The sequence below is a fragment of the Coptis chinensis genome, chromosome 7 (assembly GCF_015680905.1).
Source record: "Coptis chinensis isolate HL-2020 chromosome 7, ASM1568090v1, whole genome shotgun sequence".
NCBI classification, from domain to species: domain Eukaryota; kingdom Viridiplantae; phylum Streptophyta; class Magnoliopsida; order Ranunculales; family Ranunculaceae; genus Coptis; species Coptis chinensis.
The window spans coordinates 6213292-6232185 of NC_141462.1; the positions used below are offsets into that span (position 1 = coordinate 6213292).

The 18894-nt window shown below is 37.0% G+C and overlaps 2 protein-coding genes and 1 pseudogene across 3 annotated transcripts; 2 read left to right on the plus strand and 1 right to left on the minus strand.

Annotated features, from left to right (window-relative positions):
• Nucleotides 1-224: 224 nt before the first annotated feature.
• Nucleotides 225-3240, minus strand: LOC147485566 (triacylglycerol lipase OBL1-like). The gene is made up of 5 exons (XM_086570139.1): nucleotides 2853-3240; nucleotides 1676-1908; nucleotides 1556-1589; nucleotides 768-1384; nucleotides 225-662 (listed from the first exon to the last, which is right to left on the minus strand). Exons 1-5 carry the CDS (start codon nucleotides 3148-3150, stop codon nucleotides 390-392), a joined length of 1455 nt encoding a protein of 484 aa, XP_086426265.1. The 5' UTR covers nucleotides 3151-3240; the 3' UTR covers nucleotides 225-389.
• A 6136-nt stretch (nucleotides 3241-9376) lies between these two features.
• LOC147485567 (ABC transporter B family member 13 pseudogene) lies at nucleotides 9377-11137 on the plus strand (annotated as a pseudogene). Its single transcript, XR_015202740.1, has 2 exons — nucleotides 9377-9682; nucleotides 9990-11137. The product of XR_015202740.1 is annotated as an ABC transporter B family member 13 pseudogene (transcript).
• A 1675-nt stretch (nucleotides 11138-12812) lies between these two features.
• On the plus strand, nucleotides 12813-14272 carry LOC147485568 (uncharacterized). Its single transcript, XM_086572871.1, has 2 exons — nucleotides 12813-13667; nucleotides 13808-14272. The coding sequence occupies exons 1-2, from the start codon at nucleotides 12871-12873 to the stop codon at nucleotides 13815-13817; spliced, it is 807 nt and encodes a 268-aa protein (XP_086428997.1). The 5' UTR covers nucleotides 12813-12870; the 3' UTR covers nucleotides 13818-14272.
• The last annotated feature ends 4622 nt before the right edge of the window (nucleotides 14273-18894 follow it).

Here is an 18894-nt window from a genome sequence, read left to right on the forward strand (position 1 = left end):
ACTTTTATGCAACGAAAGGATAATGACTTTCCTCTATATTTTTGTTTCCAAAGCGCGTAATGCATAATCATTTGGCATATGATCGGGTCAACTGAATGGTGTGTTTACAATTACTAACGTTTTAAGAAAACCGATATCGTAGGGTAGGAAGTCCATAATCTGGAATTTGTATTTTTACAATTTTAATGAAAAATGAGGGTTGACATGTAAAGTGTAAACACATATATTGAAGACAAAATACATTATATATAGGATTTCGAATAACCAGTACAGGTGGTGAACCAATTTAGAAGGTTGCATTTCCAACTTCCAATAAAGCAACTTGATAGTTTGGAGAGAGGCCATGACTCCTTATTTAGGACTTGTACAATGGTGGATTTTCGAAGATCTTAAAATCCAATAAATTCTTCAGCATCATCTTGCTTGATTTTAACTTCAGCGAGCCTCACACCATTGACATAGTCCCTGGGGCTATGTGAAGCGAGACCAGGAACTAAAAGCCCAAAAAGCCTATAAAGAATTGAGACCAAACTCTCTTTGAAATCTTTTCCAGGCCTTATTCGAGCGAAGAGGCCTCTAAACAGGTCCAGTAAAGCATTTAAGTACTTTGATGGAATGTACAATGGGTTGAAATAGTTTTGATTGGGTTCATGCTTCAGCACCTGTTTTTCCAGTACACAAGAATAACCATTACTAATTATATGTAAATCTTACTCGATCGACACATAGATAGAGTTTAGGTGATCATAATCTGAACAGTAACGTACCTCGCCTTTGTACCAGCTTCGAAAGTAGAGGCAACCACCAAAATGTGAAAATTGAGAGACTGGATCATCAAATGGAATCCTAGGGACAACATCATACCTGAAAACAACCCTATAATACCTCTTAAATATCACATTCAACTGTGACTTCATGAAATTGCCAAAAACTTTATCTCCAACTCTAGGCTGCCCAAAAGTATAAACTCCTAACAAGCTACTCATTATGGTTTCTTCTTCGTGCAATACAAGTACTGAAGGAAATACGATGGCAAGTGCACCACCTAAACTGTGCCCTGTAACTAAAATCCTAGCACCCTTGTTTTGTTCCAGCAAAGTCTTCAATGTTTCTCTCAGCTTGTAGTAAGCCAAGTTTTTAGATCCTGTGTAGTCCTTGGGCCAACCTTTCTTATAGTCCTTTTCGTCTTGGAGGCCCAAAGCTTTCATGAAGCCTAAATGGACTCTTCCCATTTCACCCATTCCGATCCAAGATAAGTCGACGTCTGAGGCCCAATCTCTTCCACTGAAGGGTTCCGTGCCACGAAAAGCGACCACGATCAGTTGGGCATTATTTCGTCGATTGCAGAAGATGAAAGCTTGAGTATCTTCACTTTGCAGATACTCTGAAATTAATATAGATAAGACACATGAGAGTTCTAATTAATATGGATAAAATACATTAGAGCTATCAACTTCTCCTTAGTGAGCTTCAGTTCGATCAGTTTAATTAATGTATTACGGTTTACAGCTTGCCAGCTAGGTGCTAAACAATCAAAAGCCAGTATTCTAATTACCATTCCAAAAGTTATAGTGCCCAACCAAGTACATCTGCAAAAAAAAAAAATTATAATTAAATTTCCATAACATCAATCCAAAATATTCATAATAATAATAATAATAATTTAAAATATTACCTTCCAGTGGTTAGTAACAACATTTTGGACATATGCTTGGTTTTCATAGGCTATCTTTGAAGCCATTATGCAAAGATCTAATGGATTGATCTCATTAACGTTGTCCATGGTCTCCATTATTCTCGGGCGATAGTTCAAAATAGTTGAGGTTTTATAGAGTTCAGTCCGTCCATCAATGTGGCCTATGATGCTTCGGTAATCTGCCGACTCCTTCTTTGGAATCACAAGTGATCCTTCACATTTATGAAAGAAACTTGTTATTACTATTTACTAGTGGATTTAATTTCTGGGTGCAATAAGTAGCCTTTAATTTGTTGATTAAATTGTTTGATGCTCCATATATAGTAGGGATATATAGAGGCATAGAGCTGTGAGATTTTACTATTTTAGGGAGGATGACCAACCAGTTTTTTTTTTTTTTGCACATATGAACATAGTATTAGGGATATCTTAAATGTATGAATGATATGGCCGGAATCATCAGTAGTGAGCAGGTCTGAGAATTGAATAATATGCATTTGTATAGGGTGTACTGAGATGCTCACATGCACGTACAGTCATATATCATTTGACATCACCTCGGAACTGATACAATATAATGCCTGCCATATTTTTCTTGACTATATATTCGAGTTCGAAGTCCTCGTATTATTATGAGAAGAAGAAAAAATAATAATTAAATAAATGAAAAATAAGATATAATAAAAATATACTTCCTATAACTCACCAGCAAAGATTTAATAAATGATATGATCGATTTATGAGTTTAACTTAGTTTCTTCAAATGATCTGATCGATCGATGATGAATTGTAATTTTCTCAAAACTATTTCCAAGCAAATTATTGATCGGCGTGTATGTATCTTTGATTTTTTTAGACAAGCTATAGGATTATTGTTTACAAAAAAAATTCATTCTAAAGGGAGTTCTTAGTGAGACACGAATACAAGGAGGGCGGCGTTGGAAACTTTCCACGCCTTCAAGAAGTGGAGAAGCTAAGACATAAACGAATCACAAAACTCAAGTTTGCAAAATATATATGTAGATTTGTAACTACATTCAAGTTTTTTAGTTTTTTCTTTCCAAAATAAAATACATTCAATTTGGATACAACAACATTGATGCAGAAATGCAGTACTTAATTAAATTAATTAGTGGTACTATACATATATATATACCTGTGATAAGGTGAAAAAATAATCGTAAAATGCCACCATTAAGTGAGAACAAGTTTAAGGTAAACTCAACAACTCTACCCAAGAGAGCTAAAGGTCCACTAAGCAATATCAAGATCTTTACGAGGATCCAAGTGATGACAGTAATTGGATTAGCAGCAACAGTACTAATCCCCACCTTGGTTTCATACACACTACCAGAGCTACTACTCTCTACTAACTCGGAACCTACAAGCGTTTTTCCAAAGACTAAGGTGGTAAATATGTCTGATAACTTTAGTTTTTCTGGATGATAAATCATATAATTGGAGGGTTAGAGGGAGCCATATTTGTTATATGTGATGTGAGCGAGGTATAGTAATGAAAGATGGAAGAAATAAAATAAGAAGGTGGTGTGAAATTAGTAATGCAGGAGGGCTCCTTATATAAGAAAATTTTAGATGGAAATTACTACTGATCCTCAGCTCCATGCAGAGCACGAGTTGTATTCTTCAAATCAACAATCAATTATTGGTTTACCCTATTTCATTTTTTTCACGTGGTCCCTCTTCGTTGTTCTGTACTTCATGTGAGAACCAAAAATGTCCAAGTCACATTGTTATTTTTTCTTCACCGGCCCTTTTTTTAAAGATATAATCTACTTTAGGATTCTAGTGTATATATGTGGGATTAACAGTTCAACACGTTTAATTAAGTTTGTTCTTCAGCTACCAACCGCGTTTTATTGTTTTGCTTAACTTATGAATGTTAAAGAACATAAACTACTAGGTCATCATAAGGTCAAAAGTGGTATTAAAATGATGAAATCGTGATAAATACGTATCCAACTTCATGATTATTCACGTTTTATACTTCCTTGGTGTCATAAGAATTCTAAGTCGATCTAAGCTCAAGAGAGCGCAAAACCCTATATGACTATATATAAGACTCTAAGTAAATCTGTAGGGCTAATTTATTGCTGCAAGGCGGGACTTATCATGTAGACATAAGCCGTGTATCATATATAGTTGCATGGAAGGCTAGAGACCCTAAAAAATCTGTTTGAATTGGGAATGCGGGATGCAAAAAACTTGCTTAAAAATGGGCATCCGTAAGTAAAAAAATTTGCATTAGATTAAAGTAGCCTCTATAGTCTATACAACCCACTAGGCAGTAGGCACTACTGCACTAGCTAACTAGCCTTAGTTAGGTGTGTTTCTTGCTAATAATATTCTCAAAATGTATACACTACTAGGTGAAACAGATCGAAACGAAACTAAAAGATCGTGAAGAAAACGAGACTAAAAACAAAAATGGGGGCACCTGAGTACATGACCCAACCATTTAAGAATATACGTAAAACAGAATATAACAGATTATCGATTATCAAATAAACAAAGCAATAAAGTAACAAACAAATCCGATCACCTATTAAAATTAGTGGTGACTGGTGGAAAAAACGTGGAAGATGGATTGTACGGATTTGGGTGAGGGAATAATTTAAGTTTTACTTTGATTGTTCCATATATGGAAGTTAAATGTACTCTCCTTTCGTGGCCTGCAAACACCTTGGTAGTTTGGACTATGTATATGATGCATGAGGAAATTAAATGGGCAATTGAGTTGTTATATAATTATTGCAATCGACTTGAACCACCTCTCATTGTTCCTTGCTCTTATCTTCACTGAATTATTTTCCTACATATATTCAAGCTAGGGTCCTTCTCTCAGCTGCGGTCGTCCTTTGTTAGAGCAAAACAAACACATGAGCGTTCATATATCCTCAAACTGTGCTAGCTAGCCAGCTAGCTTTGGCTTTGATCGAAATGTGTAAACACGACGAAGAGCATCTTCAATAGTTCAGCAATCTATAACAAATCTTGAATTGGCCTGAATTTGGAGTTTCATTGTAGTTGCGCCATAATGATCACCAGGCAATAATGCAGTGTTTTTCCAAGTGTACGTGATGAGGAATCAACCCAAATGTGATTTAATTGCTGGATTTTTTTAGTATTATCCCCTATTAGATGAGCAATTAGGATTTGTTTGTTAAATTTTAACTTCTGAAAGGAAAAAAATAAAATGGGTTTCCCCCATCTAATTGGGAAAATCCTAATTGGAAATCTAGAATGGAATGGTTAACCCTTCTTTTGCTAATAATTTTAACCGGTTTGCATTAAATTAACCTTTAATTAACCTTTTAAACTGGTTCAACTGCATCGCTAAAATTCTTAAAATAACAACATGAAATTTCTAAGTCTGTGTTATCCTCTCTCGAGCCACAGCCATCCAACAATCAATGACTAAAGCCAACTAGTGATGCCCGGTCAGCCATTCTCCATTTCTTTTCTTGTTCTTGATATAAACTCAATCATTTTTTTGAACTGTTTTTTGCAAAATTTGATTAATTAATAAATAAACGACATTTTAAGAATGATTAATTAAACTTCAAATTCTCGAGGAACTTTTGATCATTTGTATGATTTCCAATTTACTGACAAATTCTTGGTTCTTTTAACCTCCTTTAATTTGAAAATCAAAGCTCATTTTAGTGTAAGAAAAGGAAACCCAAGTGTTCAAGTCACAAATTGATACTGAGCTTATTACTAATATTTATGTAATGAATGGGTAGTTTTAGATTGTTAAGATTGTGGAGCCTGATCACTACGTGGGTATTTCCAAATTGGAGTTGGAGACATGAGCGTTGCCCCAATTACTTCTCTAACCAATGCCAAATCAGATCTCTACATACCTTTGGAAATTCAAGTCTACAAATATTCCACTACAGGTTGAGTTTTGAAGCACACAATTGAGAGCTCATAGCGTACGGGGGCACATTGCGAGTACATTATTAGAGAGAGAGAATTTAGGCATTAGGCAATAGCTAAATTTGTGAGTGCATTGTGATGGGACAATAGCATAAATTTGTGAGTGTCAAAATTGTTGACATAGGTAATTGCCGAACCACGTAAGTTTTTGTGTTTGTTTCGTTTGTTCTTTCATTATTGCTTTAGTGGTTGTATTGGTGTTCTTGTTTTGTCATTGATTTCAAGATCTTGAGGTTAATTGTTGTCAGTCGAGATTAGTCATGTGATCTCTAATTCCCAATATAGATTCCCGAATTCATTTAAATAGTTATAGATTCCAAATTTTGTTGATGTGGTTAATTATCAGTTATCTTGTTCAATTCATTAACACCCCCACCCCACCCCCTCCACCCGACCTACCCACCACTTTAAATTAAATTAAATTTGTAAATACTTTGAGTACAAGCATTGAAGATAAATGGAGTGATGCATGAGCTGATCATGATTTCCATGTTCCACATCAATTCTAAGAGTTAAGTTGTTGGTTGGGTAGATATGATGATTTGGTGAAACATGGTGGAAAATGTTGGAAGAGAAGGAGAGTGAGAGAGGGAAGAATCTCATTTTAAAATTTAGATGATTTATTTTATGTAACCTGGGAAATAGTTGACAAGTTACTATTCTATGTATTCCAGTTGAGGGTGGGGTAGAAAAAAAAAGTTGGGATAGCACGGTCCTATCCCCTTTAATGGTCATGACCTAACAACTCTTTTAATAGGGGCGCGGTATTGGCACCCCTATAAATGGGACTATCACCCCTTTGATAAAAATTAAAACAATAATGGTTATTTATTATATGTCATTTTACACCCCCACATGCCCATAGTTCTACGGCAAACAGTTGCTGCGAGATCGCATAATCTACGGTATCAGGTTGCTGCGAGATCCCATATCCCACGGCAGGCAGTTGCCGCGGCATATTATTTTTTGTGTTTTTTGTTTTTTTTACTTTAAATTTTGTGTATTGAACACACACGACATATGTATACCTCATTTTCTTTTTTAAAATTTTTTTTATACACTCCAAGAACAATACCAAAACCATGACAAAAAAAATGTATAATCGAGCCATAATTTTGCTATCTCGCGGAAAATATTTTCATATACTATAAAAAAAATTTGTGATCAAATTAATGAAGATTATTTTTGATAATTAATGCAAGCAAAACTCCATTTTAGTAAACAAAATCATCTCGCGGCAACTAACTTTTTTTACGGTGGCTATTAAAAAAAAAATAAAATTAAATGACCCACGGTAACCACCTTCCGTGGGATATGGATCTTCGCGGCAACCCGATATCGTGGATTGTACGATCCCGCGACAGCTGTTTGCCGTTAATGTTTTTTGTGTATTTAATAGAAGGGTGCTAGTGCTTTTGAATTGGTCAAAGGGTCCTAGTCCTATTTATATGGGTGTTAATATGGCTGCCCTTTAATATGCAATGGTAGTTTGTTTGGATTCAAGAAACATTTATTTTGGAAACTATTTTCGTTTGTTGGAAAATTAATGTACATTGTCATTGTGCTTGTGAATGGTTTATTTGTTCTAGGAATGCGTAGGGCATAGGCTAGTGATGCAAATAATAGATGTGGGCTCATAGATTCTGATTTTTTTCCATCATTTTTTCCAGAGAGACTGGTATAAAAACAATTAGAGCCAATGAGAAATTATGTCTATGAGATCATTCAGCTGAAAATCTTCTAAGCAAATATTATAATTAACGACAGAGAAGTCAGTTTTGAGTTTCCTTGTTTTTTTTTTTTTTTTTTTTTTTTTTTTGCCACATAGAAACACAGTAGAATTATAGTGACCCTGCACATGCTCACTGCATTTTACATTTTGCTCTTACAAGGAATGTATATATGCCAACACAGATTTCTGACTTGTGGAAACTTTCGATTAACGAAACTCTTGTGTATGATCTAAATAGTTATTTAGAGCAATGTCGAACCTCTTTCCTTGAAATACAGCACAAATTATTGATTCCCAGTTGGTCCAGCCCTGGGTTTGCTCCCCAATAATCACATGTTCGATTCCCTTCACGGCTACTTGAGGCTGTACACACTGTAGAATTTCCAACCATGGCCCTGGGATTAGCCGAGGTAGGTGTAAGCTGGCCCTGACACACGGTTAACCAGTGATCCTCATATCCTCGATTATTGGGATTATACCAGCGATCAATATCACACATATATCACGAACTTGAAGATTCGACTTAGGAGTTAGAGTTACCCAAATGACATCTGGGATTTAAATTTTCCCCTTATGGCCCATGTATCAAAATGCACCAATCCAATGGAAGACGTTTCCATTGATGAAAGGAATAGGTGATGACTACTTCCCTTTTCTACTTTTGTAAGACCCTACAATGACAAACTGGCATTTTCATATGTTCGTGATGTAGAAAACATGGTGGGGTGCGGGTCTGGTTAGCCAAGAACCAGCATTGTTTGCGACCACAATAGCTGGAAATATTCTATATGGTAAAGAGAATGCTAGCATGGAACAGATTATTGAAGCTGCAAAAGCCTCAACTGCACATTCTTTCATATAATCTCTGCCTGACGATTGGTATATGTTCCACTCAGTACCCTCTTAATACCAGTAACTTGTATGGCTCTCATTCAGAAACTTTAAGACATAATATATGTATTGGTGTACATCTACTGAATGCTTATTGATTTTGTTTGTTGTCAATTGATAGAATGTGATTTATTAGTCCAAGTGTTCCTCTTCCTTCTTATTCTCCTTTTATATTTTTTCCTTCTCTTTTGAATTAAGTGAATGGACTGGTTGTTGAAAGTGGTAACCATTTGGAATTGATGTCAGATAAGAAGGGAGAGTATGCTACTCTAGTGAGTCTACAGGTAACATCATATAACAATGACGCGAGCCAGAAACCCAGAATATTAGTGATTCTAGAAGTTCATTGCTTTCAGAAACATTCAATAGTCAAATTCATGGCCCTTTACATTAATTGGGTCAGTTGGTGTTGTTCTGGAAGGAATGGAAGCTCCTCTATTTGCTCTTGGAATCACGTATGTACTGGATGCGTTCTACTCTTACAATGACTCACGAATCAAGCACGAAATTAGGGTGGTCTCTCTTGTATTTATTAAAGTGGCTATAGGGACAGTACCTATTTATATGTTACAGCATTACTTCTATACCTTGATGGGAGAGCGGTTTACTACTCGTGTTCGTCTCTCCATGTTTTCAGGTTTTCACCCCTCCTGGATTATTACATTTTCTTTCTGACGTTTTTATTTCTCTTACATATAAGAACTTTCGCTTGCTACTTAATCACTGTGCTTAGTTTATTATTTGTCATATTTCTCAAAAATATGACAAATAATGAACCTATCTTTAAGAAGTCTAAAGTTGTCTTAAAAAAAAAGATATTTATGATAACAGCTTAAAACAACCATTACATAACAGTTGACTTGTCAATAAGGATTTTTGTTGAGCCTCTTTGTTCTTTATCCTTTTTGGTCTTCATATGGAAATGCATTGGAATTAAGTTTATAAATATTTTTCGATTCTGTAGTTTATTTTTCAATGTGAACAACTTTATACTGATTCTAATGTATCACAAGAACACCTTGAAAACCAAACGAAGGTAGATGGAAAGATATCCTTTATTTACTTGCACAAGACATCTTATTAATTAATATGTATATTTCAAAAGATCGGGATATTTTTTGTGTTTGATTCTTTCTGAGGACCTGTTCTTATTGACAATAGCTATCCTTTGGAATGAGATTGGTTATTTTGATCAGGACAAGAACAACACTGGGCCTCTGGTGTCAAATTTAGCAGCAGGGGCAACCTTACAAAGAAGTACACTTACTGACCGTGTATCAACTATTGTGCAGAATTTAGCACTCACTGTAACAACTTTTATTATTGCTTTCACACTCAGTTGGCGCATGGCAAGTGTTGTCATTGCCACATTCCCTCTTCTAATTGGAGCCTCTATAACTGAGGTTGGTCTGAAGTACTTCATTGTCTATTGATCAGGATAGTCTGCATGTTGTTTTGCTTCTTTCTCTTTTAGCTACAGAGCTAGTGGGGTTAGGCAGATCGTTATCTGTAGTCTTCATTCATAAACATATTTTAAATTCTTGCATATACACTTCCTATAAGATAATCAGTCATTATGAAATTAATTCTGACATCATTCCCTACGTTTGACCACTCAAATGGTGGGCGAGAAAATCTGCTTGCATCCCACATCTACAACTATGTGTAGTACCCTATTCTCATGTTCTGTCCTTCTTTCTGTAATTGCAGCAATTATTTCTTCAGGGATTTGGTGGAGACTACACTCAAGCTTATTCCCGTGCTACTTCCGTTGCCCGTGTGGCCATCACCAACATTCGTACTGTTGCTGCATTTGGGATTGACGCACGCATTGTATCCCAGTTCACCTCTGAATTTAATGAGCCAAATAAACTGGCATTGGGTATGGTGCATCACAACTCCTTGGATTCTGCTCCTATGCACTCAGCCTAAGGTATGCATCAATTCTTATTAAGAAGCAGTATTCAAACTTTGGAGATATCATGAAATCCTTCATGGTGTTGGTGATCACTGCTCTGTCAATAGCAGAGACACTTGCTTTGGCACCTGATATCCTGAAGGGATCACAAGCACTTCGACCAGTTTTCAGTATTCTTGAAAGAAGAACAGCAATAGATCCAAATGATTCAACATCTGAAGGGATTACAGAGATTGAGGGTGATGTAGAGTTCAGGAATGTGAGTTTCAGCTACCCCATGAGGCCCGATGTTTCCGTATTCAAGGACTTGAATCTGCGAGTGTCTTCCGGTAGTAACCTTGCATTAGTTGGGCCAAGTGGCTCTGGAAAGAGTTCAGTGATTGCGTTAATGATGAGGTTTTATGACCCTACCTCAGGTTCCATTCTGATTGATGGGCGTGTTATTAGATGCTTAAACTTGAGATCACTGAGGCTGAAGATTGGGTTAGTTCAACAAGAGCCAGCTTTATTTACTACTACAGTTTATGAAAATATCCAGTATGGGAAGGATGGTGCTTCAGAAATAGAGGTAATTAGGGCTGCCAAGACAGCAAATGCGCATGGCTTCATCAGTAGAATGCCAGAGGGGTACCATACTCAAGTCAGCGAGCGAGGAGTGCAGCTTTCAGGTGGTCAGAAACAAAGGGTGGCAATAGCTCGGGCAATATTAAAAGACCCGGCAATTCTTCTTTTAGATGAAGCTACCAGTGCATTGGATTCAGCCTCAGTAAAGACAGTACAAGAGGCGCTTGATAAGCTAATCAAAGGTCGAACAACTATCATCGTCGCACACAAGTTATCAACAATACGTGACGTGGATATGATATGCGTATTGCAATGGAAAGGTTGTAGAACACGGTGGCTCACGGTAGACGGAACTTATGAGGATATATACCCATAGTTAGCCTACAGGATACCAATGAAAAGCATTTCTTAAAATGAACATAGTTTTAAACGTTTTGGTTTTTGCAAAAATGAGAAAAGACGAATTAATGATTCAACCCATATCTCTATGGTATTCTTGGTCTGCCTATCCTATCAAAAATGACAGGATGACCGTGGAGATGGAAAAATGAACAAACACCGAATCAGGATGTAAAATAATCAAATCTGGGTTTGAGTATTTATGTGTTGCTGTGTACGACCGTACCCCCAGTTGCTACGTGTCACTGTTTTAAGTTTTGAGTATATGCCAACATTTCGAATGTGGATACTATATCTGAAATATTTAGGAGTTCTAGTAAATGATTTTGGAATTATTGGAACACTTGCGTTCAGTCGTTCGTTCCAAGCAAAATGAAGAGAAAGTAAATGTCTCTGACTGCAAACAAAGAGAAGATGGCTGAAATTGAAAATGCACGTACTAGCAAGTATTGTAGGATTGATTGAATGACCTTCTAAGAAGGATATTGTATCTATGCAACATAGTTTTCAATCCCACATATTAAGAGTTTCTAGTTAGGATATTGGGTTAACTAGTATTAGCCCCAATTAGAATTTTCCCCTACTATTTGGGAAATTAGGGTCTTCCTCCTAAACAAACATGGTCAATTTACCCCCCACTAGATGAGCCAATTAGGATTTCCATACTATTTGGGAAATTAGAAATTAGAGTCTCCTCCTAAATACACGGTCAATTTGGTTTGACTGTTAACTTTCAAGTCAAACAACTGAAAATAACACAAATGCCCCATTTAATTAAAATTGAATATTTTCTTTTTGAAAATAATGAGGACATTTATGTTATTTTCAGTTGTTTGACTTGAAAGTTAACGGTCAACTTTTATTTTCAGTTGTTTGACTTAAAAGTTAACGGTCAAACCAAAGTTAATTTTCCTAATTTTCCTAGAATCCTAATTGGCTCATCTAGTGGGATAACACTAGTTCACCCGGATAGATTTTATCTCCACTAGTTGTACGTAGAGAATAACTAGGATTTCTTTGATTTTAGGTTGATTGATTGTAGGGCTGTCAATGGGCTGGGATAAGCCCGAAGCCCAATTAAATCCGAACCGATAAGATAAAGACTTAGACTTTAAATTTAGCCCGATAAGATTATTGGGCCATGTCTGGAGATACCTATGTCCGATCCGATAATGGCCCGACCCGAAATATATAATAGTTTATGTGTTTTATATTTAATATTATTAATATATCTTATATTTCCTGAAAGTTGACATAGAAAATTGGAAGCCAGCCATATTGGTTAGTATTGTGTTTGCCACACAAGAGTTGTGGGTTTGATTCTTGGCTAAATCTTAAATGCGTGGGTTATTGTGAAATCACAACCACTCATACTACGTTGTATAGGACGCGTGCCACAATCTATGGTCGAGTTGTAGGTTTGATTATTCTTACCACTTACAAATTTGATTAAATTTTAGACAAAAATAATAGTTTTCATGTATTGCTAACGGACCTAGGCCTGGCCTGAATCTGAATTTGCCCAATAGAACCTAGGCCGGGTTTGGACTCAAAATATCAAATATGATTTAGATTGGGCCTGGACATAGATGTGTCCTGTTCAGGTCCGGCCCGTTGACAGCCCTAATTGATTGTAGGTTACGTCCTTATATATTCAAATTTCGGCCATTCAACCCTAACCGAGAACAAATTTCGCCCAATCAACCCACGATGGATGATCCGTTTGCTCGCTTCACGCAACTACACAAAAACAGTATTGCCAATACTGCCTCATCTTCAACCCAACCACCAATTGCATACACCGGAGTTACTGTGCGGAAGGATATGAAAGATCTGGAAGAGAGATTATCCAAGATTAAACTCAACATACCAGAGCTTCCAGCCGAATTCAGAGACATTCCCGACATTATTATGTATACATCTAAGAGCGATTTCCCAGATGATAGTTGGAGACATCATGAAGCTTTAACCCTTCGAAAGCTTCCAGATGTTAATGTTATTCAACTTGGAAGAGAACTATTCCGAACACTCTCTTTCGGAGTCTCACAATATCATATCGGATTAATCTTCTCTTTGGCTTTTCAACTTAAAAGACCTGGATCAGGAAAGACAGCAAGACTAATGCCAGATTCAGACTCTTTAGCTATGCTTGCTGATGTTGAAATAGGCATCTTAGACAAGACAGTATACGAATCATCCGGTACATGCATAGAACCTACAGAATATGGGGACTCTTATCAGATTGCTCAAGGGTATTCTTATTTGGCTGCTTCAATGTTAAAGATGTTTGCTAAATCTGCAGAAAATTATGAAAAATCTTGGTCCCATATTGTAGATGGTTATAGGAAGTTCTATTCCGTTAACTGCCCTATATCTGGAGTGCGCCTTAAAAGAGATGTGATTAAGAGAATACACGACCATTTCTCTATCTCTGAGCTGATGAAAGCAACTCTATACAGATTTTTGTACAATGTGAATTGGGATGGAGATGATGGAAGCTTGCAAAGGTATTTGTATGATATCCATCTCTCCCATACAGGAATGCATGTTGTTCCTATTGCTTACAAGATCTGTATAGTAATGAACTGCACACCCGCAACTCTCTTTACAGTCATGTATGCCAATCGTTTTCGCCCACAAATCTCAGGTCTGATTGAGGTATTCAAGTTGATGATGAACACCGATGAGAACCATAAGAGACAAATGTGGAAATATGGGAGGATATTTGATAGTGAGTTCTTGGCATCTCTGCAGACTAGAAGATGTCCTAAGTTTGTCTACAGTATGGCATGTATATTACTGAGAGAGAGCCCAAAGTATCATGCTGGAATTCTTGGGATCAAGCAACTTGAAGAAGTTGGTCAAGAGGACCAAAACAGACTCCTAGCAGAAGCAAAAACACTGATAGATGCTATCAAATCAAAGAACCTAGAATCAAGGAAATCCTCAGATAAAATCTATCCTAACTAAGAATCTATAAGTATAGAAATTCTTGATATGTGGGATTGAAGACTTTATAATATGGATCTATTTCTTGTATGTCCCTTCGTCTCTAGGTTCTTTGTTATGAAACTGTGCTGTGGTATATATTATAATATTTCTCTCGCTTATCGCTATATTGACCTCAGAGTTTGTTAATTTATTAATCTTGTATGCCAGTTATGTTTTTTTTTGCAGGCAAGTATGCTAGTTATGTTTTTGTTTGCAGGCAAAATGTGAATATTATATATAATAATAAGTGGAAGAGGATTGCTCTGCATATCTTGTGTTCGGATGAAGAAGAATAGGAGTCTACTCGCCTATTCAAGCTCTCAACTGCAGTGCCTTTATCAAGGGATACTAAGTTAGGAGCTCTGTTGAAAGTTGGAGATCTTCCCATTTCTTCCTCACCATCACTGTTATTCTCACCGCTAGCCAAATCAATACCCCCCTCATTTGCTTCCAAAGAGTTGGACTTATCCTCGACAACTATAACCTCTCTCCCTTCCTCCGCAATGTGTTGTCTACTCCTGGATCCTCTCCATTGTCAACATCACCATCCACACTCTTGTTGACATCATAGAAAACTTCATTGTCTGCAGTACCCACATCATTATCACTGTCGATCATGTTCTGATTCTGACTCCTCCATAACTTGGGCTGCTGCTTCAGTTCTTGAAAAAGTTCTTTAACTGCTATATCAATAGTAGCTTCAACTCTCTCTACAACAGCTTCAGAGGCTCTATTTTGTTCTACTAAAACTCCTGCTCTCTCTGCATTTGTTCCTTCCGCTTGCTTATTCTTTTGTCTCCACCAAGCATTAGTTGTGTCTGTTGTTGTTGTGTCTCCCCAAGCATTAGTTGTGTCTGTTGTTGTTGTGACCACCCTTTTCTCCTTGCTTGTGATAGGAGCCGTTTCCAAATCCTTCTTCAATTGTTTGCATTCAGTTACAATATGTCCAACAATTTTGCAGGTGACTACAAAATTTGGGTAAGGTCCCCAGTTGAACCTCTTGTGAAAACTCAAAAGTTTCGCTAACCTCAACCATAATTTTATCTGGAATAGGTTTTGAAAGATCGATGTCTACCAAAACACTAGCATAGCACCCATTGTCTCTTTCAAGAGAGTTCCTATCAACTCAGATTGGACCTCCTAGAGCTCTTCCCATTGTCATTTGAGTTTCTACCTCCAAATACTCGAAGCTGAGTCTAGGGAATTTCACCCACACTAGAGCTGAAGAATGCCTAGGTGTCCCAGGAGCAAAATTTGGAGTCCATTTGGAGACTCTGAGTAATTGATTACCCAGATACCAAGGCCCCCTAAGCTTACTTTGTTCATATCATCCTCATTAAGAAATCGAAAAATAATATAGCTCTTACCCAAGGGAGAGATTTTTACTGGTTCGCTAAGTCCCCATTTTGTATTTGCTTCATGACGAATACTCTCCATCTTGAGATTCTTCGTGTCCAAGCGAGCCACCATAGCATGTTTACATGCCTCTAATCCTTTCACAACAGCCCCCACTGGCAATTTAATTGATGGGACTGCGTATGTGGCTTTGGGTGCACCTCCATTAACCAAGACAACCTGAGTTGTGGTTTGGGTTGTTGCTTCAACTGCTGTTTGTGCTCCTGTTACTTGGGTTCTATCAGGCGTATCAGCCACCCTCCACGGGTATACATTCGAACTCGGAGATATCCATGTTCTCAGATGAGAAATCTCACAACCCCTAGGCTGCTTTCAAAACATCCCCCACCCCCATAAAGGGAAGGTTTTGAGTCTGTTCTTACCCGCAACCAACGTTCTAAAGATAGAACTTTACTCCTTCAAGAAAAGAAACAAGCTAGATTCCACTATCTGATTTTTTTTAGGAAATCAAATTGCTTTCACGTTCGATCACTATCTGATCGGTTTGAAATCATAGTCATTTTTACTTATTTGAATTTGAGATATATCCACATATTTTTCATCAACAAATTATTTTGAAAAATGATAGGTTTTTCCTTAGATATATCTCCTTACGATATGTAATTCATCAACAAATTAATATGTTGAAAAAATGAAAAATAAGTTGATTTTTCCGCAAAATTAACTAGGCAAAATAGATATGAGTAAGGCGACTCTTGTTTGTTTAGTTTCCATCTGTTTTTGTATGTTGGCAGTTCCTAGAGTTTGTTTAGCCCCATCTGTTTTACTGTTGCCGTATCCAGGTTGGATTGTCTAAGTTTACATGTAGATGATGTCCCACCCCCCTCTATCATCCCAGACTACACTTACAAGTTACAAGTTACAAGTTACAATTACAACAACATCACAACTCCACTACAAGCATATCTGATAAGTCATCGTATGATTATCCTGGAACGATGGCATCTCAGACGTACATTTGCTCACACTAAACTTACTATTAGAAAACTGACTTTCCCTGAAATGAGGGATTAAGTACTTTACTATATCTGATAAGTCACCTTATGATGATACATGAATGATTTTACTATCACGTACATACACTAATGCAGGAATATAATATTGTTTCTACAGGAAACAATATTATATTGACATTTCAACTAGTAAGATCAGAAACTTTGTTTCATAATACATTCTCTCTTTTTCCATTTTTCTTCTTTCCCTCAATTTAAACTCGAAAACATCACTGAAGCACATTTTTTAAAGCAATTTCAATACCCATTCCACTATATTACAATGACTCTGCTTTACATTCAGCCGGTCTAATGATTTCTTTAGAGGATAATTTAGATATAGTTATATTATGCTATCTGTGATTGTTATGCGGCACTAGCCTGAAATCATGCATGTTGGATAATTCTTATCTGCGAGTGAACGTACTGCATTTGCCTCGAGTCACCTAATCAACCATGTAGCTTGTAACAATTCAGCACTGTGGAACATTCTGTAGCACTGCCTTCTGTTAGTTTTGTAGTATCTTTACATGAGGTTTAAGACGCACAGATGTGTATTAATCTGGCAAGTACAAAGGAATCATATATGCATATGACATGTCCACACCTCAAATCAATGATCACCCCAAACTTTGATATTACAAATGAACAGAAGTCAGAAATACACAGTAAATGTTTCTGACCATGCTAATATGAAAAGATATAAGAAAATTTTGTTAGTACAAAAAAAAAAAGAATGCAACTTCCACACCGAAAAGCTGAAGAAATTACTTGAAGAAGCGAAGATGTCAAAATGATCGAGCCTCATACAAATATCATCAACTCGGTTGCTAAGACGTTGTTCACTTGTTCCCCTCATCCACTAGAACAGGCCGGGTATGTACACGTAGCACCAAGTCCATCCTTTGATCCACTGTACTGTGAATTATAAATCTTCCAATAAACCTCCTTGACCTTCTTTGTCAGATGGACAAGGCCCTGGAGACCATACTTAAGGATAATAGATGGACCCAAGGCCACCTTGCATTCCTTCTATCTCGTCTATGATGATAGCTTTCATAACGTGGAGTAAGGCGTTCAAACAACGCAATCCAGAAGCTGCAGTCTGCCTGTGAACCAGATCACTGTCCATCAGAGGTCTTTGAGCAGGGGAGTCACAGCACAGTTGTTGTCCTTTCCCACCTCAGTACCTCACCTATGTAAAGAAAGACAGTGACTTCAAAACACTGCATTCTGCTCTGGCACACGATATTCATTTACTATCAGGGATGGCAACACCGTGAGGGTACTCTATTCCCAAGCGCTAAAAAAAGGCAACCCCCAGATGACCTACACCGCTTCATGACAACGGCTATCCTTTAGACTCTGCTTGCTGCCTCACCTTTGCACTCATATAATCATATTGCTTATGTGCCACTTGATGGTAGCACAAATCTGGGGATAGATGGTTAATGATTTAACTCTCTGCCAAGGAGCATTTACCACAGCAGTCAGAATCACATTTGCCTCATTGCTGGTCTGTTCTTGAAATTCACATGGGATACAATCACTAAGAAGCTCTTCCAAGCAAGCATCAATATCAGATGCCACCAAGTTCAGAACAACGTCTCCAACTGTTACCATCACCGTGTGTCTGTCTGAATGACAGTTCCTGTAGGCCTTAAATATCTGTATGCATCTTAGAAATAAATAGCAATGTACATTTCGTCTATCACCTGGCCAGGGTTATTAAATATATAAAATTTTCTATACCAGCTCAATAACGGGGATGATTAATATATTTTGTTATACTTATCAGTAATTAATTTTCGCTTCTTCTCATTATTTGAATTTCTTTGTGAATGTTCTCTTTCTGTATCTCTCTGTTTGTTTAAAGGATGCAAGAAAGAATGATTAAGGAAGGATACTGACGTGACAGCAAGAGTGTAAGGTAGCAATGGTTGGGTTTTTCCGTTGATTCCAAAAGAAGCAATAGATATAATACAGAACTTTAAAGAGAACGTGAACTCTTCTGAAGACAATATATACACTGTGTGTGCTTAAGGAATGTCACATGGTCCCTGATGAAGCTGTTCAAAAACTACTTTGTACTTATGGGGCTTTTCCATTGATCCCAAATGAACCAATTGAGATAGTTCAAAAGAGATTTGAAATGTTGTGTTTCTTTCAAAATTCATAGTTCTATAAATTCAAGCTCTCCTGTGATTATCGGGAAAAAAAAAAAAAAAAAAACTCTCTTGCAAGTACTTAGAGTCCTATTTTATCCTCTCTATTCCTCTTAATTCTCCTTTTTTCTGTACACCTCCAAGTAATGTCTCATCAAACTCTCCCGTCT

Excerpts from the sequence above, each read along its gene's own strand:
- LOC147485566 (XM_086570139.1), bottom strand. The coding sequence starts at position 3,150 with ATGATTTATCATCCAGAAAAACTAAAGTTATCAGACATATTTACCACC. Across the intron at positions 1,909-2,852 it reads ATTTTTTCACCTTATCACAG|GATCACTTGTGATTCCAAAG; the intron begins GTATATATATAT and ends ATAAATGTGAAG. Across the intron at positions 1,590-1,675 it reads TTGTTACTAACCACTGGAAG|ATGTACTTGGTTGGGCACTA; the intron begins GTAATATTTTAA and ends TTTTTTTTGCAG.
- LOC147485568 (XM_086572871.1), top strand. The coding sequence starts at position 12,871 with ATGGATGATCCGTTTGCTCGCTTCACGCAACTACACAAAAACAGTATT.